The 24,588-nt window shown below is 38.8% G+C and overlaps 1 protein-coding gene and 1 long non-coding RNA gene across 9 annotated transcripts in view; one reads left to right on the top strand and one right to left on the bottom strand.

Moving 5' to 3' along the window:
* Positions 1-24,588, bottom strand: part of adamts6 (ADAM metallopeptidase with thrombospondin type 1 motif 6) — a 77,723-nt gene that overhangs the window by 8,466 nt on the left and 44,669 nt on the right. Inside the window, exons 13-23 of the mRNA XM_004074493.4 lie at positions 23,562-23,707; positions 19,529-19,592; positions 16,825-16,927; positions 15,829-15,962; positions 10,612-10,735; positions 10,083-10,163; positions 6,683-6,846; positions 5,865-6,003; positions 4,405-4,534; positions 2,491-2,695; positions 2,208-2,384 (exon numbers count right to left, since the gene is read on the bottom strand). Coding sequence (XP_004074541.1) covers positions 2,208-2,384; positions 2,491-2,695; positions 4,405-4,534; positions 5,865-6,003; positions 6,683-6,846; positions 10,083-10,163; positions 10,612-10,735; positions 15,829-15,962; positions 16,825-16,927; positions 19,529-19,592; positions 23,562-23,707 — 1,467 coding nt within the window. The remainder of the gene's footprint in view (positions 1-2,207; positions 2,385-2,490; positions 2,696-4,404; positions 4,535-5,864; positions 6,004-6,682; positions 6,847-10,082; positions 10,164-10,611; positions 10,736-15,828; positions 15,963-16,824; positions 16,928-19,528; positions 19,593-23,561; positions 23,708-24,588) is intronic.
* LOC105355188 overlaps positions 1-24,588 on the top strand; it is a 78,585-nt gene that overhangs the window by 19,423 nt on the left and 34,574 nt on the right. For 3 of the 8 annotated variants that reach the window (XR_909668.2, XR_002874286.1, XR_002874285.1), the window contains exon 5: positions 15,851-16,125. The exons of 4 other annotated variants lie outside the window; for them this stretch is intronic. This is a non-coding gene — a long non-coding RNA (uncharacterized LOC105355188). Of the gene's footprint in view, positions 1-15,850; positions 16,126-16,204; positions 16,382-24,588 lie in introns of those variants that run through there. One more of the 8 variants, XR_002874290.1, reaches the window with a different exon arrangement.

Here is a 24,588-nt window from a genome sequence, read left to right as displayed (position 1 = left end):
CTCGCCCTGACAGATGGGATGCATGAATAGTGTGACTTAAGCGGGATTTGAACTGCAACCTTTTGGCCTTGGAGTCCATAGTCTCAGTAGCTGACAACAATGTTCCCTTTCTGATGCTGCGATGGGCTAGCCAGCAGAGAGGGGGAAGCTTGTAATTACAGCCAAAACAGGAGAAGAAATGTGGATGGATTGAGTGGAGTGTGCATTAACTCACAAAAGCACACCAGCTGTTGCTCAAAGAGCTCCTGACCTCAGCTTGTGACAAGGCTGTCCTTTGATGGAGGTTATCAGTTCCGCCTGCTGTGTTTATAGCTGTTAGTGTTAGTGACTGAATTACTGATACAAATGTGTGATATAAGGAGATGCTCTCGCACTCTTGAGCTCCCACCTCTGACCTGAAAAGACATCAGAAACTGTCCTCTAAACATCTGAACAGTGTTTAAAATTCCACTTTTCAAAAAATAAATTATTAACAAATTCCAAAATAAAACAAGCCATACTTTTAGCAGTAACTTCTATCTATGACGCACAATCTGTTGGCATCATCTCCTCAAACATGAGTCAGCTGCTCTGTAAAGCACGAGTGGGGTAAGCCCAAGTATGCTACTCTGCTGCCTCTCTCAAAATTGTGTTCCTGGAAGTGACAGTCCTGGTTTGAGGCACAGATAAACTTCAAACAACCCGGGGGGGTTACTGCTGCTGATTACAGACTCCAGACAACTGTAACGAATGGACTTCGAACTCAGCATCTGAGGAAACACAGGCATCACAGGCTTTCTTGGAACTCACTTTCTGACATACAGGTGTACAATACACAAACTTGTGGTATTCGCATGCGTTTTTTTATATTCTTGAAAATTTTAAACTGTCCTTTTAAAGCACTTTTTTCCTTTTAAGTTTCCTTAGAGGTTAATAATTTGCTACTTGCCTTTGCCACACAACTCAAGTCATTCAGATTTATATCACTTAATTATGTTTTATATCTAAATGTTAAATTGCTATTCTAAATTTGAAATGTTAATCTTATTTGAAATGCTAAATTATACTTGTTTATGTCTATGAAGACTCTCATTCATCCAGGTTGGTTCCATTGTAGTAGGTTTAGGGGATGTCGTCTGGACTTGATTTTAAAGTTAGAAGACGTTTCACCTCTTATCCAAGAGGCTTTGTCAATTCTGCATTAGCTGGTCGAAGAGCTGGTATATATGCGCTCATGGGGGAGGAGTCAGACCTGAAACTGGATGGTATTGTCAACTTAGTCTACATGGTTTTGGTGTCGTTAAGAGTCCTTTATCCTCAGCTGGGGTTTGGGGAGCCAGTGACTCCCTCCCCAAACTGGTCATCTCTTTCAGCTATTAACTACCCAGGTGGAACTGGTTTGGTTTGTTTAGGTTTCAAAACACTGCCATAGATGGATGGAAGAATAAACCTGAGACCACCATTCTTATTAAGAGAAGGTTTATCCTTCTTGACAAAGATGGCTTCTTTCACTCCTCGCTCAAACCATCCTTTCTTTCTGGCTAGAATCTCCAGATGACATCCCCTAAACCTACTACAATTATACTTGTATATGTTATATTAGAATTAAAAAAGTAAATTATCAGTATAAAAGTAAACCAAGATATTAAATCCAAATCTTAATATCGAATTATCCTAAGTTTGATACGTCTTTGAATAAATGTATGAATGCTTATTGTATTGTTTTGTGCATTATTCCGTGATTACTTGAAATAAACCATTTCAAAACAAAATTTCAAAAATCAAATCAAACAAAAGTGTTGCCTTGTAACAGATATAGGTTTAGGATCAACATTTAGACATAATATTTAAAACTTTGACTTAAATGTATAATTTAAATGTATTATTTGGGTGTATATTCAAAATAATTCATTATTTTTGGAGACTACTTCACGTCATGGTGAGGAGACCCTGAATGATGGCGGAACCTCTCATTCTGGTTTTATGTGGGAGAAACTCTAGTATCGAGGGGTTCAGGGCCCTCTGCTAAAGGCCATTTGGTATTTTTTTTACCAGGGGGAGGCCCTGGGGAAGAACCTGGAGGCACTAAGTCTCCCAACTAACCTGGAAATACCTTGGGTCTCCCCAGTGAAACTACAAGAAGTTTTTTTTGAGAGAGGTCTGGGCATCTCTGCTTTAATTGCTGCTGTTCAATACCAAGATTGATAGTTAAAATGTATTTGACTTACTTGTCCCCAGTCACCAGGGATCCATCGAGGGGGGGGACACCGTCCTAAACTGCAGCGGATTCGGACTGGGGGTTTATTGTGGCTTGGACAGTGACTGGGTGGGAAGGTTTTAGTCATGTCGCTGCTCTTACACAAGGCGATGCGATGCTTGAAGCCTGGGCCACACTTAGGTGTGCACTACAATGTCAGATAAAATACATATATGTGTAATTAAACAGAAATAGATCAATTCTGCACAATGGTCTAAAAGTCACACCTATGCCTCCAGAGCATATTGTCTCACCTCAGACCATTCCAGCGTGACCCACTTAGGTGGGCAGGACTGGTTGTTGCAGGTCTCTCTTTCAATGGGTCGGTGAGTCAGACAGTGGGAGTCTTTCATGGTCTCTTCCTCAGCAGGCCCAATCTTCCTGGTGCACAGTACAGTCCTCGTCCTTATCCCTCCATCACAGGTCTTCCCACATTCAGACCAGTCGCCAATAAACCACCTAAATGAAAAGAACACCAAAGCTAAGAATCGTCTTCTAAAAGACCTCTAAAATCATCAATTGGCCAAACTAACAACATTTTTTAAACTGACCTGATTTATAGAAACATGACACCTGTCATCTTTTTTTCTCCTCAAAATACAAACATGATGTTAGATTAAGCTTATCATACCTCTGAAGTTTCATCTATTCATCTGAACCAGAGCCCCTTTGGCCCCTGGCTACGCATAGAGTTTCTTTCTATAAAATTATGAGCAGAACTGGGGACATAAGGCATCCCTGGAGGAGCCCAACATGCGCTGGACTGCGCTCAGCAGGCAGGGCTAAGACCCCAAATTTCTCAAGTATCAACCAAAGATCACCACAATGAACAAGATCCAACACGGCCTTTGAATCCACAAACAAATGTGTTTTGGAAGGAAAAACTCCCATAAACCTTTAAGCCCTTTGTGTAAGCTGTAGAGGCGATCCACTGCTCCATAAGTGGGACAAAACCCACACTGTTCCTCCTAAATCAGAGGTTTCCTTTGAATCCATTATCCCCCAAAGTGTTCCTTATTATTACAGGGTTGCCTTTCAACATTTTTCTTAAAGGTAAAAGTAAACAAATCGCAGTACATAAGTAGTAATACTCAATTGAGTAGTAATACGCAATAGCCTATGTCACTCCAATGCAAAGGCTATTTCCATTCAAAACAACAATCTTAATGTTGTTTTTACAAAATACATCAATATCATTAAACAATAGCTTATTAAACACATCAGCCAGTCTTATATTACATCATCTAAAGAAACGCTTTCAGAATGAACATGTTTAAACATCTGTGTCAGCTTTTACTAGCACAGCCCATAAAACCTTCGCCATTCTAAAACACCAGCGCCTACATGACCTGTTTTAGTCGGCCTTTTCTAATGTTACAGTTGTTTTTGGTTTTTTTTACATTAACAGACATAATTACTATCTGTAGCTGACTGGGCACACACATGCGCCTTAATCAAAATAGATGGGATACCGCGTGTCTGAGTACAGATGTGAAAATGAATTGCTCCAGACTGTAATCATAAGAAAACAAATTACCTTTGTTACAGTAAATTTGCAGCAGTGTCAGGTTTTTTTTTGGCTGAAATTCCTTTAACAGACACTTAAACACTCACTCTCAGACACTTATAATTATGATACTCTGAAACTAATCAAACTCATGCATTCAATCCTCTTTTTCCAGACATGTTTGAATTTAACCTAGCCACATGGCTCCTTGGAACAGGTTGTCTATGGACATTTGGCCATTAGGCCCATGTGCATATTCCACCTGCATATGTCATATTTGTTTCCCCTTGAGGAAAGGTGAAGACGCCAACACAATCAAACACAGGTGGTCATTTTCAAGGCTCTTATTTTTGGCAGGAATCAAACTGTAAAAATTGCTTACATATGAAGGCACAAATCACTTGTACTTTGTTTTGATATTTTCTTTCTAGTAAAATTTACACGTTGACCTTTTGGAAGGTAAATTCTTGTCTGCTTAGTTGTAATTTTGCTTTTTATGTTGCTGTACTCTTCTTTTTTTTTAAGTTAGCAGATAATTAAGTCCTGAAGTCATTACTTTTCTTTTGAAAGATACCGGTTGAGAGGAATTACATTTATCCATTCGAGAGTTAAATTTGCACTTAAGTCATCAACTCATACTGTAAGAATGAGGGTAACTCACTCTGGGGGACATGGCTCTGTGTTGCAGTCTCTCTGGTTCTCTGGGGGTTTGCTATCAGAATCACAGTAGCTGTTCTGCACCACTGAATTGTCATCAAACCTCTTGCACAGCACCTCCTGCTTCTGGGTACCTGCATAGTGGAGAAAAAAAAAAGAGATCCAGCAGCTGATCTCAAGCCTTTCAGGAACACGGAGGCCAGTCGACGCGCCAGCCGCTGTGTTTTCAGTCTGTAGGAGATCCAGACATGTAAATTCCTGATTCTATGCAGGATGTGTTGGCAAATCACTTTTACAGAGCAGGGAGCTCTTTACTTTGGCTTCTGCCAGACAGAGAGGGCTACCGTATCGGTGTCCCACCTCCCACTGTGTGTGTGAGTGCATGCATGTGTGTATAAGTTATACCAACTGAGACTGGGTCTGCTTGGGCCCTTAAGGGATGTATCCAGGAGCAGACTCGTCTGGCAGATGTAATGAGATATGGATATGTGTGTGCGCAAAGTTTAGAAAATCTGCCCATCTGTGCCTTGAATGAAATGCAGTCCAGAGAAAAGGGGCAGACCCAAAGGTAATACAGCTTTAGTTGTAAGGCAGTGAAAACTGGGTTCTTTTTTTCCTTAAAATCTTGTTGTTGTAACATGTCAAACATTTCATTTCTACCCGAGCAACTAAATACAAAAGTGTATGAGTATGTTTCCTCTAAAAAAATAATTTTCACAAATATATTCTAGGTCAACAATGCAAAGTATGTTTACTATGCTAAAAAGCTGTGTGTGCCTCAAACTTCTGCCCGGAAAGCCCACATGCCTATTCAAGCCAAGCTTTTAGAAAATATTACACGTCCCATCCAGGCCACGCTTGACAACTGGGAAGAAACGCTATTTATTGTTACATGAAACCCATTGCTTTAGGGCTAAATGGTTTGGTTTAGTCATTCTTGAGGCTATGGTTAGCATTTCACTGTGGTTTTAGATGTTGGATTTTGTAAGACCAGCTTTCAGGAAACAGCACTGGTAAACCAAAAGCTATGCGGAGCAGCTCGTTCACACAAAGTACATTAACTTCTCTGACTCAAATATGAAAAGCATACATGCTGGATTTATTTGAGGGCTAAATTCCCTTCAAATGATTCAAGAAACCTTTTCCAAATTAGGGTGATTGCTTTGCAATAATTAAAACTATCAGTTGGACAAAATTTACAGAATGACAAACAACAATTAAATCTAAGGCCTCCCACAGTGTTATGTGAACTAAGCCAAAAGCCTACTTCAGCAGAAAAATTCCTCATGTAAATTCTTATGTTCTGACATTAGAAAAAAGAAAAAGGTAACTATCATAGCACAAATCTTTACTAGCCTCAACAACAAAAATGATGTCACCCATGGCCAACAAGAAACTCCAGCATCAAAGGTGGCAAGACATCCCTAAAAAAACAAGGGTGCCGTGTTTTGGATCCAGGCTTACCCCCAGCACAAGTAGCAGAGCATTCAGACCAGGGCAGATAGTGCCAGGCGAAGCCCACTTCGTTGTCACCGCTTCCAGTTCGCTGGATGGGCACAATAAACCTGTAGCGGATACCCAAGTTCTGTTCCTGGAGGAGGACCTGCAATAGTGAGCCAAAGTTGATCAAAATAAATTGGTAAATTAGCCATATTTTGTTCATGTAAGTTCATTTTGTGACCTTTATCAAATCCAACTGGTTTTATGTCAGTGTAGTCCTATTTGGAAGTTGTGGTTGTAGATTTTTATTATAATAATAAACTGTCTCTATATGCCAGCTTCCCAAGATTGACCAAAATGTATTAGTTTTAACTAAATCCATTAGGATTACATGTAAAGCTCAACTTTTAAACCCTTTACATATTTAGTTTAATTTGGAGATTTTAGTAATCCCATTTTTTACAAGCAGAACACAAAAAGTTCAAACAACATTCAATTGAAAAGTGCGATTTGCATCTATCCCCTAAGAACAATTGTACACAAGCTGAAAACCAGATTTTATGAGCTCTAAAAATCAATGCATTTTAGGATGAAGTAATAGTTTCTTATTTCAGGAAAAGCTGAGTTCATATCAAAATCCTCAAAAGGTCAAAGATTGTATGGACGGTTTGTCTACAACCTCCAAACTTCTTCCGTAAAAATGTGAGTATTATACTACAATTGCAAAAGAAATTCATCAAGGGAGTGTGATTATCTTTTACATATTTATGGTTTTTGCACAAGGAAGTTTGCAAAATTGAACACTTTGTTTTTAATCATTATCAATTTAAAAGTTGGGTTACCATGACCACCAGGTTTTCTGTGGTGGGTCCAAGTGCCTCCAAAGACTCCGGGTCATCTGTGGGTCTCTTGTAGTGAAAAGTTGTTCCTGCAATGTCAAATTTCCTGGGCCAGTCGATGGTCCATGCTCCATTGATATAATAATCTTCACCCTCAGATTTCAAAGCTATACATTCATAAATACAGACAGTTAAACCAGTCAGTGTTAAAGCATTAAGACTGCACATCGTCAACATCACTGACAGGCATCTCAATACTGAGCCACACAGCCATCTTTTCGAAGATAAAGGACATTCACATGTAAAGACATAAAAAATCTAATAGTTGATTTTAAAAAAGCAGGGTTCAGGTGAAAAGCCTAGACAAATGTCATGAACAACACACTGTCTGGTTGTCAAAGCAAAAGTTGGTCTCCAAGCACAACAGATCTGAAAATATCCTTTTTCTCTGCATTGAAAAGAGGCCAAATTGTGGAGAAACAATCCAACCGCTTGCTACTTTGACTGTCTGGCTCACTTTCTGGAGATTCCCCCTCAGCAGCTTTTAATCATATTAGAAGAACAATGGTTTATTGCTCTTAGGCATAACTCCCTATAATTCAATTTTCAGCACATCTGGCACCGATTGTGGGCATCGTTATTATTAAAACATATAGTTTATACAAGTGTTCGCAAATATTTAATACCAGCTAATACCCTCTCACATGGACATCATGCATAAAAAATGCAAATGTTTATGACCTTAGGAGTTGAGGTTCAAATAAACAATCTTAATATCACTGAGGTCACAGATGCGTTTCATAGAAAAGTTATAGATTGCTTGCAAATGAAAATCAAGTCCAACACTTTGGCCATAATTGCACTCTTTAAATGTTGATATATGGATATAATATCCACTATAATCCTAGTGGACCAGGCAGCTGTCACCACAACACTATAAATCCAGGTATAGCTTTCTGGTTCGAACTGAAACTTAAGTCCTCCATCAACACGGTTCTCTATAAATTGTACACGCCGTCACATGTCTTTCTCCTATAAGGAGCCAACTTAATTGAATCCGGTTGTCTGATGATTTTGTTTCTGACATTGCCAGGGTTGAAAAAGCTTCTGGTTTAGTATGGAACAAAGTCGAATGCCAATGCAGCCATCGCAAAGATTTAGGGAAGGCTCAGTATTTTCTCATTTTCTTATAGCTTAAGACACACTTTTTTATTGCTTCGCATTAGACAAGAGAAGACTGAATGAGGTCATCTTTTAGTTTGTCTTTGTCAAAGACCCAAGAAAGTGTGTCTGACGCAGAACAAATATTTCGAAACAGCCTGATACAGCAAATTGAAAAATCCTCTATGATTTGAATGATATAATTCACAGAGTGATCGACTGGTAGTGAAACATGGCGTAGAGTTTTCTGCCACGGTGGTGGTACTTTTCAGGGAAAAGCGGTCTTAGGTATGAGGAGTTTAGGTTAGGTATAGGAAGTATTAAATCCACACAAGTGTGTCCATTACACATAAAAACATATAGTTAGCTCTTCATTCCAAGCTCACTATTAGCTTGCTTTGCTGTTAGGTAGTACAAAGTTTTCTTTCTTGTTTTGTTAAGGCTAGTTTGGGATTGTTTCTTAGTTTTACAACAAATGACTTAAAGGCTAAAATCTATCTAGGAGATAAATCTGATAGCAAGTGTTGTCATGAAATAATGCTTGTTATTGGTTCTTATAAAGTCTTTCCTTTAATCACTACTGGAGGATCAGCCAAACAGTGATGAAAGTCTTCCGGGAATTCCCGGAAATCCGGGTTTTTGAGCAAACCGAACGTACTTTCCGGGAAATAAAGACCTGATCTCTACGGACAAATCGCTTTCCGGATTAGAAAATGGTCTGAAATCAGCTAATTTTAGCTTTATTTTCTATATTTCTCCGCAGATCGCTTCCTCTATGGTCGTGGCCATCTTTCGTCTTCCCGGCCTAATTGACCAATGACGGGACGTTTTAGTTGCTTTCGGATGCGTCGACGGGTCTGATTGGCTCTGTCTGCACCACGTGGTCAGCGTGACTTGCTTCCCTAGAGACCAAAACTGGCGGACCCACGCTAAACTTTCACAAACACATCTGAAGAGTTTGCGATCAAATTTGTGTTAAAATAATGGCAGGCATCGTCATTATTGAGCGTGGTCACGACCTCAGTTGTGAGAAGACGATAAAAAACAAATTGAAGTGGTCTTGGCTGGAAAAAAAAAAAGATTTTTAAGGTAGTGTAGGTCAAATACTTTTTTGTGTAAAATAATCTCAAAACCACATTTTGAAATAATTTCAATTTTAGTTTTGAGTTTCAGTTTTTATTTTGAATACATTTCTCTATCTAATTTATTTGTATTTCCTAATTACCATGATTTAGTTCAGTATAGTTAACATTAATTATAAGTATTTGATGGTTTGGACCCGCACTCCCTTAAAAAATAATGTTTACAATGTTTAGTTTAGTTTGTATGTTTGTTTTGATATTTCCCAGATTACTTAGTATTGGTGTTAAAGAATTGATGTATTATGTTATAGAATTATAGTTTAAAGCAGATCCCATATTTTGATGTAATTATAGTTTGAGAAAACAGTGCAAGTGGATGTTGTACATCAGTCATTTCTAAAGCAGAAATAATGTATAAATAACTGAGGTATTTTCATAGAATATCATAGTTACCGGTGTTCTTTTTGCCATTTGGGGCTTTGATGTTACTATATTTTAGCAATTGTATGTTTTGCAGCTTTAAGGAAAAGCGTAGATTGTAGGATTGTGTTACTTTGAGCAATTTTCCAAATTCTTTTTTAGGACCAGCAAGTCCTTAATGGAGAGTCAAACTAGGGGTTTGAATGACAAATCATGATGCTCCAATTAGTCTTAGTTTCTTGATAAAGAAGTGAATAACTAGCTGCCAGAATGCACCAGAATGCATCTAAGACCACGTATTTTTCCAAAATTTCGCTCTGTGCCCGCCATATCGCTCAAAGAAAAGTTCAGGGATTTTTTCCTTGCCTGACTTTCATCACTGGCCAAAAGACATGAGCAAACTTTTTATTAAGCACCAATATTTGTATTCATCTGAGTTATTTTTCTCATTTATTGCATTTATTATGAAGTTGTGATATTCTAGAAATCATTGTCAAATGCTGCTGGTTAGGAGGACACAACAGTAAGTTTGCAAATCATTGCTAAAGTCTTTGAATTTTTCCATTCTGTCCAGTTAAAAGTTCATTTTAACTTGGTCATGTTCGCATAAAGGAAGGTTCATCCAAATCAAAAATAATCATTTGCTAAAGACTGGCAATTGGTATTCTGTTAAGTCAAACCATTCTACCTTTTCTTAAACAAATAATCTTAAAGTGGGGGAGTATTATACAGTTACTTACCAATATAATTCTTTGACACGATTACTTCTCTAATCTCAATATGAACTGATCCTTTTGGGATCTGAACCACCTCCATGTAGCCTGGGAGGCAGAAACATTTGTTATTAAGGTGACATGTCTTTACTCAGAACCTCCCTTCCAGCCCTCATTTCTGCGTGATACACTTTACAACATAGACAAAACAAAGTTACAGGAACACATATAGATTAAATTCCAAGTCACTCAAAAAGTACAAAATGATCCTGCAGGAGCACAAAACAGTTCTCCGTCGTTTTACACTCACATGCACACAGAGTGCAATGTGATGGTTTCCTAATCATACCATAGAAGGAGAAATATGTTTTCTCTCCTCCTTAACCAACCTTCATTGTCCTTAATCCATTATGAAATTCTGACATCTTTCTGTATGAACTGAAAGCATCTTCATAGAGCTTGTGCCAGCTTTTGAGGAAACCTTCAGGATCTAACAAAATGCACCATCTCTGCTCTGCTCTGCTACACATTAGTGGAGGGTTAGATGTGCTTTTACCTCCTCTGGGTAGAGAGTCATTAAATAGTCCTTCTGTGGCCTCACAGGTGCTGCCATCTCCTCCGCACACACGACATCGATCTTCTCTTGCATCAGAGGCCAAGATGTTGTCACAGCCCACATGCTGTAAAGTCAAGAAGGTCACAGGGCCAGAGTCAACAGTGTTTAAGCCCATAACTATTTCAGGATACTCGTTATCTGTCAGCAGTTTACTGTCACTGTAACAAATCTACACTCACTGGGCACTTTATTAGGCACGCCTGTCAAACTGCTTGTTAATGCAAGATTCTAATCAGCCAATCTGCTGCAGTTCAAACCTAGCATCAGAATGAGGAATAAAAGTGATTGAAGTGACTCTGAACGTGGCATGGTTGTTGTTGCCAGACGGGCTGGTCTGAGTATTTAAGAAACTGCTGATCTACTGGGATTTTCACGCACAAACGTCTCCAGGATTTACAGAGAATGGTCCGAAAAAGATTTTTAAAAATCCAGTGAGTAGCAGTTCTGTGGGAGGAAATGCTTTGTTGATCTCATAATTTCAGAGAAGAATGGTCAGACTGGTTCCAACTGATAGAAAAGCAGCAGTAACTCAAATAGACCAGTCGTTAGTTCTTGTTTTGAGATCTGCAGAAGAGCATCTCTGAACGCACAACACATCCAACCTTGAGGCAGATGGGCTACAGCAGCAGAAGACCACACTGGGTACCACTCCTTTCAGCTAAGAACGGAAAACTGAGGCTACAATTCACAAAGAGTCACCAAAATTGGACAATAGAAGATTGGAAAAATGTTGTCAGGTCTGATGAATCTCCACTTCTGCTGCCACATTTGCATGGTAGGATCAGAATTTAGTGTCAACAACATAAAAGCATGGATCCATCCTGTCTTGTTTCAACGGTTTAGGCTTGTGGTGGTGGTGGTGTGATATTGTGGGATATTTTCTTGGCAATCTTTTTTCCCCTTAGTACAAATTAAGCATTGTTTCAACCCCACAGCCTACCCGATTATTATTGCTGACCATCCCTTTATAACCACAGTCTACCCATTTTCTATTGGCTACTTTTACCATGTCATGGAAATCCTCCAAGACTGGTTTCTTCAACATGACAATGAGTTGACTGGACTCAAACGGCCTCCACAGCCACCAGATCTCAACCCAACAGAGAACCTTTGGGATGTGGTGGAACAGGAGATCGGCATCATAGATGTGCAGCCGACAAATCTGCAGCAACTGAGTGATGCTATCATGTCAATATGGACCAAACTCTCTGAGGAATGGTTCCAGAACCTTGTTCAATCTATGCCATGAAGGATAGAGGCAGTTCTAGCAAAGTATAACTACTAAAGTGGCCAGGGAGTGTATTTGGGCTTTTGAACCTATTGCTTATGTTAATAAAGTTCACAGAACAACAATATTAGTTTGATTTGAACTAATGAAATCCTTTAAGTCCCGCTATCCTAAAGAAATAAACACAAAGTCTATTATGAACGTATACTGTAAAAAGACATTGACTGGACTCTCAAGATGCTTTTAAACATAAGCAACATGCATATTTGATTTAGTCACTGCAGTGCAATTACTAATTTACTTTGAGGGTGTCCTTTTTGGCCTTTTAACTTGGAGCTTAAGGTGATAAAGGCTGGGGACTGTACAGATTAAAGAAGCAAGAAAATATAAAAAAATAGAAAAGTTAGTTCTTAACACTGTTTTACTTCTTTTGGTCTTGGAATAAATCAAGACAAAACGTTGGTCCAGTCCAATTAGTGCCTTATGGTTCCACTAGTATTTTAGCTATTGTTTCTGCTGTTTAGTTTCTACTAAAATAATATTTAAACAAAACTGTTGGTGTAAAAGTGAAACTTTGTGAAGCTACTGTTCTGTATAAAATCTGAAACAGGAATGACTGGCACAGTGCAGGGGATTTCTGTTAGTCTATATAGAAAGTGACTATAATATACTAATTTTACACACCGACATCCAATTCAGTTCAGTTCTCAGAAACATTTTGAATTCTAGAACTATGGAAATGTGGCTTAAGTGCAAAATCATTAAAACAGACAAATTTAAGTGTTATTTAATCAGAATAAATTTATTAGAGCTGATGCTGATTATTATTCGAACAGCCAGTTTGTGTTCCAGGATGATAAAAATGAAAAATTTCTGTCGTTGAAGGTATTTGCACTCTTCCATTGGATCATAAATTTTTCTATTACTGTCTCTGCTATTTGCAACCCTTCTCTGCCTGCATCTCCTCTGCATGTGTTCACCTCACAGCAGCTCTGTTTCTAAGAGTTTTCCAAGCAGACGGAGTTTAAGAGATTTATCACAGTGTGTTGTGAGATAGCCAGCTACTGGACAAAAAAGGTGTACTGGAGTCTGACTGGAAATAAAAACTGGCATTTAAGTTCTGCAAAGGAATATTCCAACCCTCCTTAAGGCTCATGTTTTGTTGTGTTTTTCTACTAAAGTCTTGGGTAAAGTTGTGGTAACAGACACTGCCTATTTGTGCCTAACAGAAATCCAATCATATGGTTAGGTGGAAGTAAAAGCAAATACTCGAAGTGAGGAACTCAGAAGTTATTTCAGCTGCATCATAAAGACTGCAAACCAAAAACTGAACACTCACAAGCAGCACATAATGATTTATGTAGTAGAAAACAAAGTCGGTACAGACTGCCAACTCCTCTTAGCAAAATGTTTTACTCTATTATTACATCAGCTTTTTCAAATAGAAAGAAAATCATTATAAAACCTCAAAGTTATTTAAAATAACTAAAGTTGTATTGTACACAGCATAGACACAACAATAACAGAAAAAAAAACGGCAAAAAGACCTAACAATGGCAACAAAATCACACAAAGTAATGCACTATAAAACAATTCTGGCTGAGGCTGCAAATCCCTGATAAGAGAAAAAAATAAACGTATGCACGTCATTCGATCAGAATCAGCAGCTACAAGGCCTGATTATTTTTGACCCGAGAATCTGTGGTTTGTCCTTTGGGAGTTTATGCAGCCACTATCCAGCAAACAGAGCCTGTCAAGGAAAGTTGGCACGGCTGCTGTAGAGGTCAAGGAAAACTGGGAGAACGGAAGGATAAATTCCCCATAGGCAAAAGTCTGACAGATTATTGGGCTGGGCTTGAACAGGAAATTGAAGATGTAGAACTACCCAAAACTTTACATTTATCTGAAAACTGTGTGCTTAAATACACCTTTAGATTGAATTTACACTTACAAGTTGAACTAAACAAATACTTTCCTTTTTCAAACATAAGCTGTTAAATAAAAACAAAAACAATGATTTCCACTTTACTAAAAAAAAAAATCATCCAGTCAGCTTTGCAACTCACCATGAACATTATTTGTGAACCGGTGCCTTATTGTTATTAGAGCTCCATTTAGTGTTTTGATGCTGGATTTTTTTTCTTCTTCCATTTTCTTCATTTTATTTTGATTGGTAGGTAATTCGTACCCATGGGAGGAGTTAAACAACACACTTCTCGTTTTCTGGCCCTATTGGCCATTTTTAGAATGCTCTTGAGGTGAGTGGAGTAAACGGCTCTTTTCTACCTTCATTTAGGCCCAAAGTGCTTTACAATCACAAGTCCTATTCACCAATGCACACACACGTTCACACACTAATGGTGTCAGAGCTGCAAGGCTCTAACCTAATCACCAGGAGCAACTCTGGATTCAATGTCTTGTCCAATAATACTTTGACCCATTTGCACAAAGTGGGAGTTGAAACAACCAGAGGTTGATTGCTGTTTCACAGATGGTCAATATGCCTGTCAGACATCAAGCTTCATTTTGGCCCTTTTGAACCCAATAAGACACGTCAGAGATAGGGTCATATGGTCATATGACCACAATCGCTCTCTAAAAATAACCCGATTCCGTCCATTGGCCCAGTTGTAGAAATATATCATTAAAAAATAGCTTAATAATTAGGCTCTGACCTCTTTTGTTCTCACTTTTTCTCTGTTACCTGAAAAAATACTTAATGGTTTTCATCAGAAATATTTTGTACAAGCTCCCGGATCTTGGACCTCTACTCACAAGAATTGGATCTGGTTCTGTAGAGGCTGCTTTTGTCTCTGTTCTCCTGGAACAAGTTGCCTGCTGACCTGAGGTCCACCACAACTGTTTCCACTTAGAAAATCGACTCTTTTAAGGCCAGCAGTCACTGCTTTACTCTTTGTCTGATAAGGAATCTGTGAGGCTCTTTAGTCCATCTGTTGATTAATATTCTAAATTTATATAATTAGATCTGTTTTTTTTTTGTTTTTTTTTAGTTTGTTGTCTAAATCAAACATTTAATGGGGCTAGATTTAAAAACACATATCTAAATTTGTCTGATAATGTTTTAGATGCAAAAGCAGTTGGTTGTAACTCAATCAGGATAATAAATTATCTTTAGTGATAAAGGAACACAAACATTTTTGCTAAATCTATGTTTGTTTGTTTGTTTTTTTAGCAAGACGATCCTCAAAACAAACAACAGGAAGAATTGCTTACATTTTAGAGCCAGAGTTTTTTTTACAGAGAAATTATCTAAAATTAAAAATTATCTAAATCCTTTTAATCCCTTAGGGGGTTATGGGGCAGCTGGAGCCGAACCTGGCCACTGTTGGGTGGATTAGAAATGTAAATAACCATTCAAATTTGTGGTTATTTTCTTTTTCATTAATCTTTTTAGAAATTTGATTTGGTCAGAGTACATGTCTTTACAGCTCTATTTACCATAATTAACTTTTTCTATGACTATTTAAATAATTGATTAAAGCAAAGAAAACTTGTTGGGGCTGTACTCTTTGTCTCCAGGGAGTGATGTGTAACACCAGCAACAAAGGGGGTGAAAACACTCAAATCTTTCTCAAACATAAAAGAATAAATATTGAAGTGGGCAAAAAAGAATCTGAAATTTGTGGAACTTGAAATGCCAAAAACACGTTTTAAATCAGAGCTATGTCTGTAGTCTTTTTACTTTTTTACTTTGTATTTATTTTGGGATGTATTTGGAAAGGTTTAATACTTAGGAATGTGGCAAGGATGTGACATCGGTCTCATAGCTGGAAGGTCTTTGCAAAAGAAAATTTGAACTTTTATGGCTAACATGTGCATTCATGGAAAAAAAAAGATAACTGAAAAAACTTGTTCATTTGTTTTTGTCTTAAAGAAAGCTTTAGTAGCAATCACATAGTAATACTTACCTTACACTCTCCGTTGATGCAGATATCCAGAGAGTCAGCCTGACATCGAGTTCCATCAATGACTGCAGGGGAGCGCTCCGTGTAGAAGTTATACCCCTCTGCCAAGCAGTTCAATGCACAGGGCTTCACACCACCTGCAAAACAAAGAAAGCTCATCATTGACCCCATTTAAACCTGAACACAAAGGGGAGACGGCATGACCTAAACTCACACAGACCCCAGCAACCAGCAAATGGTTAAAGATACAAGATGTCCTCCTAACTCGTTGACAATAAAAACAACCGTTGGGAAAAAAGATGTAAAACTCTGAACCTGACATGTCTGGAGCCAACACAGGCAGAAAAAATGGCCAACAACAATTACCCTTTTTATGCAGGTTATCTGCAGTTTTTGCATGCGGTATCCCTGGATATGGAGTGATGGAGTTGGGAGATGGATTTGAGAAAAACCGACCCTCTTTGATAAACGAGATCAAACTGAAGTCCTATCATTTCTAAAGCAAAATAAAAGCCATGTTTACATGCTTAAAATGTTTTGTAGTGGGTGTTTTCTTTGGTCTGCAGATGTCAAGGTCACAAGGTCTGCACAAAAAACCCCATTGATATCCAACAATAAAATCCCATCAATGCATTGCGTCAGCCAGACAGCTTTGTTCAGAAAAAGGAAAGAGAACGTGCCTCTTTAGATTGACCTGTAAGTGGGTGTCAAAGCATCACTCTAAAACATCCGGACTCCCAGTTTGGATGGCAGGATCTGCGAGAGCAGCAGGATTTAGAGGAATCTAAGGAATTCTGCACCATCAAACAGACCTTCCCTCCGCTGGTGTTAGCAGCGAACACAAGCCAGGCAGGCCGTAAGTAGTGACACAGAGAAGTTGAGAGGGTGGTTTCACAGGTCAGCACCTAAAAATTGCTTCGGAAGTCTTTTGCAACTTTTAAAAAAACAAAGGAAGGACTAGGAGTTGGATGAAGATTGCACTGCAGCAATGAAACTCACCGCCAGTGTAAGGCTTCCAGTTGTAGTACTTCCCACGAAAAGGCATACTGTCAAAATCGGCACACTGCTTCTCTCGGAAATCTCGAGACCCGGCAGAGCATGCCTGCAAAATACAAAGAGAAGATGTTTAAATATCAGACTTTCCCAATTTGTTTGCTAACAAGTTCTTCACAAGTTAAAGAATATCAACTGACAATTTTTATTTTAGTTTAAAAGCATCAACCGTAACTTTGAGAGACGTTTGTCCATCAAATCAAGACAACTTCTACTGAAACTAGACATTGGCGAACTTCAAGATAACAACCACCGGTGGTGCATTTTACGAAAAAATGATGTGGATTTATTAGTTAAAAAACAGCTCCTTGTCATTAGGTTTTTCTGTTTACTATGCCTTTTCATTGTGTATATTCTTTGCATTTCTTCTTCATTTAAAAAAATAAAGCGATTTCATGATTATTTAGTTACCTTCTTCATCATGTTGTAAACTGAGCCAGCAGTGAAATAAAGGACAGAGGATGGAATCCTTAAATTAAGTGAATGATTAAATAAAAATAAAATGGAAATAAAAATGGAAACAAAAGTCACAGTCATCTTCACTCTAAGTTTTAAGAGAGAGTTATTTAAGTAAGTAAGTTATGTCCTGAAAATATTTGTTTGCGCAGACAAAAGCACTATTAATAACTGCTCTGAGTCTATCTAAGATGTCACTTTTTATTTTCAGACATTAAACCAGGCGGGTTTCTTGGATTCCTGACTGAGTTCTGTGTTTTGGGTTTGGAGAGAAAGCTTGTGAGCCGACTAATGCCGGATAATGAAACATTTCTTTGACTGGGTAATTAGAAACATAAACACAGTCAGAGTGGGGAGAGACAGCAGAACTGGTTCTTCCTGGGGTTCTGGATGGACTGGTCGGAGATGGCACTCCTCTGTGTGGATATAGCCTCAGCAAGAGGAGGTAAAAAGTGGAAACACTTCATTGGTGTGAAAAGGTACCTAGAAACCCCCAAGCACTGTCCCTCTGGAAAAGTAAATTCTCAGAGGTCAAAGCTGTATTTCACATGTTGAAAGTGTTCCATGTTGGAGCAGATCATGTGGAGGCCAGGCTAGTTTTATTACCCATGCCGATTTCTGTCATTTTTGCAGCTTTAAAGTCAGAAAAAAATGGATAGTGTTTTGTTCTGAAAAAGCCACCACAAGCCCAAATTATATTTGTGGGGACAAAATGTGCTCAAGGGAGGTCAAATGGTAGAACGTTAACTTAGTAACAATAAATCGTAGATTGTTAATTCAGATTGTAGCAGTATTTAAAAGAACAAGAAAACACACAGAATTAAATCCATGTGAGTTTCAAAGAAAAAGAGGAGCTCAGCAAATCTTATGACAGTTCATTTAGTTTAAACAGTTCAGCTGTTTTGATTCATGCATTGTTCATGATGCCCAGAGGAAGAATGAATCAAACATTTATCAGATTTTCCTCTTGCAAAGAAGCAGTTGTGTCACAATACTCTATCATACTTTTCGGGGTCCAACTTTTCAATTATATCTAAAGAATCAACTATCGGAACAATTTACGTCCAGAAACAGATGCTTTTGTTTTGCTGCTTTTGCTTTTGTCTACCTTTTATGCCTCAGTCACATGCAGTCGTACAGGGGTTGACTCGTGTGGGTGCTGCAGGTTTGGGTTGTGGAGGGTCGTACAGAGGAGCAGCCACATCTTAACCTCTTGAGACCTGAACTCTTATTTGAAATACCTTTTTTATTTCGTAGTCACAGGCCCCCAGGTAATCAGAATTAACTATAGTGGTAATAAAACCCACAATGGAATGTCCTGTTATGTGGACGCCAGGTCTCAAGAGGTTTGCTACAATCTGCTGCATGCCTGTAGAAAAAAAAAAAAGCACCAACATTTTGCTCTACGGGTTCCCTGAGCAGTCTACGACCTTGGTATTTAGTGTGGTCCACGTACAGGTTTGACAGCCCGTATCCACCCATTAGAGCAGTTGAGACTAAGGCTTTCCTCCTCTGTCTCTTTGGACGCTCAAACATCTTTTTGGAGCTCTCTCTTTGTTGTGGGCTCAAAAAACAAAAAAATGTTGAAAGAGTGTCCACCTGAAGACCCCAAAGACTTGCTTTAACCCTCACACCTACATCAGTTGTGTGTTATTTTAGAGTGTGGAGCATAAATGTTTGTTAGGATGTTAAACAACATTGCAGCCACTTATGACAAGAACCCTCTGATGAATACCAGGCTGATGTAGTTCGTTTGAGGTCAGAATGTTATTTCAAAAGGCTGTTAAGAATCTAATTCCTTTAAACAAAACTTTTAAATTTAGCGTTTTGTTGTTGGCATATTATCTTGTGTACTTTTCAATGGGTGAATGAATGAAGAGCATATGTAGTGTCCTAGTGGTGGATTGTTAAGTTTCAGCGTAATTACTCTTTAGGGTGGCCTTGTTTCAGCCAATATATTTTGTTAGTTTGGAGTATTGAAATACATATTTATTAAATCTACACAATTCGGTTTTGTTCATAATTAATTGTGTTTTGTATCATCATTTTGATTTTTTCTAACTGAGCAAAAAAAAGAAATTAAAAAAAGCAGTCTAGTGCAATTTACCCTACAAGTTGAACACAAATATTAAGTCTAACCACCACTTTAAAAGCAGAGGATAAAACAGACGTGCAAAGAAACGGAGGGACTCACATCAATGTTGCAGGATCTGTAACGTTTCCTCTCACCAAGACAGTATTTTCCTCCTCCAGATGGTCTACAAGGAACAAGAGGTTTGAATGAGTGAAGATACCAACAGTCAATCCAAATCCATTTTAAGAACATTGGCTCTTGACTAAAACAAAGTAAAGTATATACCCCTCTGGGATAAAAAAGAAAAGCCCACACTGGTTGCTAAGAAAAAACCCTTTGAAATGGCTCAACTTTTGATAAATAAAAAGTACTGAAAACAACATCTCTGTCTCAAAAACGGGGAGACAGCTGGATCCAATTACAGCAGGTTTTATTAGCACAGCTAAAAGTCCACAAAGCTAAATCCGGGTCAGGCATGCAGGGGTCAATAACGAGCATGGAAGCATCACAAAAGAAACTAGTCAGGATCCAGGTGAGATTTGGGGCAGGCGGCAGGCAAACTGAGTCAGACACAAAACAGGGTCAGGAAATCAGAAGATCTGGTCAGGATATAATGCTTGGTAATGCAGGCAGAGTGGCACAAGCAATACTTCGCACTGAGTGAGGCTCAGTACAGTGCTTAAGTAGACTGTGAGTGATTGCAAATGAAAGTCAGGTGTGTGGTATCCAGAAACTGTGCGCTCGGGTTGCTGGGAGTTAAAGTGCATTCAGAACCCTGGAGACGGTTCCCGCCGGTGACCAGAGGGCTAGACAGAGTTCTGACTTCTGACAGTCTCAGCCTGAAAACACCAAGAATGGCTGAGAACCAAACATTTGAATATTCTGAAGTGCCTTATGAGCCCTGACTTTATTCCTGTAGAACATCTGTGGAAACAGCTGCAACATGTTGGCTGGAGACCTTGAAACCTGAGATGGTTGGAGCTCTTTAATCACATGGAGCAACCACAATACCCCCTGACCGGTGCAAAGGTGTCTGAAACTGTCACATAAAATTAAGTACAGTGCTTAACTCAAAGGATTTCACAAAAAATAACAGGTCAAAAAACATTTTTTTCCAGATCTGCTTCATTAGTTTATTGTTAAAATGACTTTTGTTAGCCGATCTTCCAGGATTTTTTTGTATTTTTTTGTTATTTTTGCCCATTTCACATGGACAGAACCAACACTTCTGTTCACGAGGAACACAGGTGTAGTAAACATGGAAAATTAAACAAGCCTAAAAGTCCCTGCCAGAGCGCGTAATGTGTTTGTGTGTCCACATAGCTGTAGTATTTCTCTTTGATTCAACCAGGAAGCTGCTGTAAGCGCTCTTAAGTCGACATGACATTCAGATCTGGAAGCCACAACCTCAGAACAGTTCTCACTTTTTCCACCCATCTTGTCTTCAGGCTAGGTTCTTTTTCTTTCTTCTTATCACCCATTTTCTTCTTTTCACCTCTGTTAGCCTTTCTTTCCTCAAAGATTATTTCCATTTCATTTTTAACAGGTTTAGTGATGAATGTGCTGCAGAATGATCCGTCTGTGTTTTTATTTCCTCCCTCGTCTTTGCGATCACCTTACACAGGTGGTCCACATTATGCCAGGGCCTTCTTCAACTCCTCTTTTACGCATTCTGCTTCTTTCTTTTGTCTTTCCACGTTGTGTTTTGTCTGATACGTTGGTTAAAAAAAAGGAGTGGAAGGAGGATAAAGACCCAGATGTCTGCTTCCCTGTCAATGATGCTCTGGTCAATGATTTGTCAGCGGCCGACACATGGGAGGCTTTAAAACCTCCAGCGTTTGCTTTAGATGAGGAGATAGCTGTGTGCTAACCTGTTGCACATGCCGCATATCTGAGTTTAACTCGAGCTGAATAAGGACAGATGTATATCTCAAACGTTTTCTCTATGGAATAATTTTTCTGGGGATTCTCTTTTCAGTAATACTGTTGCAGTAATACTTAACTGAACTGTGTTTTAAGGTGTTTTGCCTTTAGTGGTATTTTAAAAAGGTGCTTTTTTAGATTTGCATCCTACTTTCAGTCAGCCTATTTATTTTGATTTTCTTGAAGCCCACAGCTTAGCCCAATTAGAATTTTCTTTACTAAAAAAAAAAAAAGTATCTTATTAATTTAACTTGTTAGTTAATTTAATTAATCTGTGCTAAACATGACTGATGAGCATTTAAGGGCTCATGTGAGTCTTAAAGATTTTGTTTTTCATTTTAGTGTATTTTTTTTTTTTTGTTAAAAAAAGAGAAAACAAACATTGTTCACTTTATTCTAAATTAGGAGTTAGCAACGTTTATGACATGAAGTACCAATTCAAAATTTTCCCTTTAACAACTGTGCTATCACCAACTATAATGCGAACTTCAATACAAAGAAAAAAACATTTTCAATATATCTGAAATGTTATTTACTTCACAGACAGCAGGTCAAGTAGGTTTTTTTTAAAGAGATTTTGGCATTAACTCAAAAAGTGCTATCATAACAATATTGCACAAGGAAAATAGGCCAAAGTTGAAAGAATTATGTTTGTTTGAAACAAAACTACTGCCTTTCCTGTTTGTCATACCTACAGCAATAGGATTGGAACAAAATACCATCAATATTTCTAAAAAATTCACAACTATTGACAAAAAATATATATATATATATTTTGGTTTATTTGTATTTTGTTGCATTATGAGAGATGGTGCTTTTGTTATTACATGTAAAAAAAAATTTTTTACTTTTTCCTTAGTATGCTAACTATAGTAATATACATTTTTTCAAACTGGACAGTGTTAAATATTCATTCTTCTCATCCCCAGTAAATGAAGTAGTGATCAGCTGTCGTGTTCATTCTAAAACCTGTTCACGTTTCATATTGACATTTGGCAGAACAGACAGAAAGTCTGGGGTTAACCTGACCTCGCTTGGATATTATTCAAAAAACTGAGCCAATAACTCCATAAATGTCAGCCGCTGTGACGCAAAAAAACCCCCAGCTGTGCAGTCATAACCGTGTGCAACAAGCACGCGCTCATGTTCCATTCGCAGACACACGCCGGTCATCTCACCGGCAACAGTTTCTACCAGAATTTCATTTCAACGTGGCAAACATAGTTTTTTTTTTTCATCGTTGTGTATTCATTTAAATCGCCTGTTCATAAAGGCTGATTTAAATAGTATTTAAATAGGAGACACTCACAGCTGCTTGAATTGACCCTTTCCATTGACCCCATTGGCGGAAAAAAGCTCATTGTGAGAAGAGATTGTCACTGAAACCTGCCTTTCTTTTCTTTTTTTTTCAAATCCAAAAAATAAAGACGATGGATCGCGTGCTCGTTGTTGTCACACCCCCGCCGGCCGCCGTCTTCCCCTCCGCACGCCAACCGTGGCTGGTCTAAAGAGTTTAGGTTTAAAAAGTCTTTACTTGCTAACCATAGTCATTTCAGTAGTTACCAGGACTACTTTTTAAGTCTAAGTCAAGTCTCAAGTGTCTTGTAACAAGTCCAAGTCATCTTGATTCTCATAAGCTCTTCACAATAAAAGCTGAATATTTATAATATATGAGACGGGAGAGACTGCATGTAGCAACTGCTGCCCGGGTTCTTCACCGGTCAAAGGTTTAAGGGAGAGTGGCGATGAGAAAGGCACTGTTGAAGAAAATACACATTAGAGCTCGCCTAGAGTTCGGCAAAGGGCATGTGGAAGACTCTATGATCACGTGGAAGAAGATTCTTTGGTCTGATGAAACCAAAATCGAGCCTTTTGGCCATCAGACAAGACAACCAGAATGGAAAAGGCAAAATAGATAAACTCCTAACAGACTAAAACCATAGTCTGAAGCGGAATGTTTATTTTAATGTAATGAAATATTGGTAACTTCCACATCTTTTCTGGTCAGATCTTAGAACTTCCTGTACAGGAGTTTCTCATATTAGTGATTTAAATAGAAAAGGATAAAGAAATTTAAAAGAAAATCATGACAAATTGAAGACCTCTCAGGGCTTTCACGTTTTTGTATTTATTTATGTACACTTGTGTGGACAAACACACACCACACGCTCTTGTATGCAGGACCTTGATGTGTGTGTTCAGCTTGCTGTGGCTTACTTTGCCTACTTACGCTGGGCTGTCACAGTGCCTGGTGGAGGAGGATACACCGCCCCCACAGGTCCTGCTGCACTCCCCCCACATCGACCACGGCCCCCAGCCTCCATCCTGACTCTGAGGCCAGGTGCCGAACGCAACACACTCCCCCTGGTAGCACCACTGTCCAGAGAGGGGAAGAAAACACAGATAGAGGGGGAAATCTGTTGTTATTAATTGATACTTTATTGATCCCTCAATGGGGAAATTCTTCTCCGCATTTTGACCCACCCCCTGAGGGAGCGGTGAGCTGCAGGCTAACCGCGCTCGGGAGGCAGTAGCGTTAAGGGACTTGCCTAAGGGCCCTCACTGAGTGATGTTAATTGCTCGCCATTGATGTGGTAATTGACCCAGTACCATTGTTTATCCTCCTCCGGGAATCTAACCCTGGATTCCTGCAGTGTAGCCTCTCACCTTACCAACCGAGCTACCCATTGAGGTGAATTATTTGATCTAATGAAAATATATGAATAAATAACCCCTTATTACACTTCTTTCTGTAAAAAAAAGGAAGACCAGACTACTAAACTGTTGTGGTGTCACACTTACATGCACCTGCTTATTGGGTAATCAACCTTACATAGAATCCAAAAGAACAACATTTTACACTACTGTCCGTTTCTGCTTCCCTTTAAAATATAAAGAGCTGATTATAGTTATTTTTTTAATGCCTTCTTCAAAAAGGCTTTTTAATTGGTATTTGTAGCCCAGGCTTCCTGAATGTTTTAATAAATAAGAGATTTACATATCCTTAGTCATATCAACCTGTATGGGGTTTGACCCGTATGGGTGCTGATGGTTTTTTGGGTTGTTCAGGCCCATGGAGGGTCGTAGAGGAGTGGCCGCATCTTAAGGGAAGACCAGGTGCGTCTTTCAGCCCCTTTGAGGCTCATGCGACCACCTCAAGGAATGCCGTCAAAGTGGAAGGTACGATTGTCGTGTGTGTTGTAAGTTGCGCACACTCGTGACGTTTTGGTAATGCTGGCGCACAGTGTCCTTAAGCC

This window comes from Oryzias latipes, chromosome 12 (genome assembly GCF_002234675.1).
Source record: "Oryzias latipes chromosome 12, ASM223467v1".
Taxonomy (NCBI): Eukaryota; Metazoa; Chordata; class Actinopteri; order Beloniformes; family Adrianichthyidae; genus Oryzias; species Oryzias latipes.
Note: the sequence above shows the minus strand (reverse complement) of the source record. Positions and strands in the feature narration are given on the sequence as shown.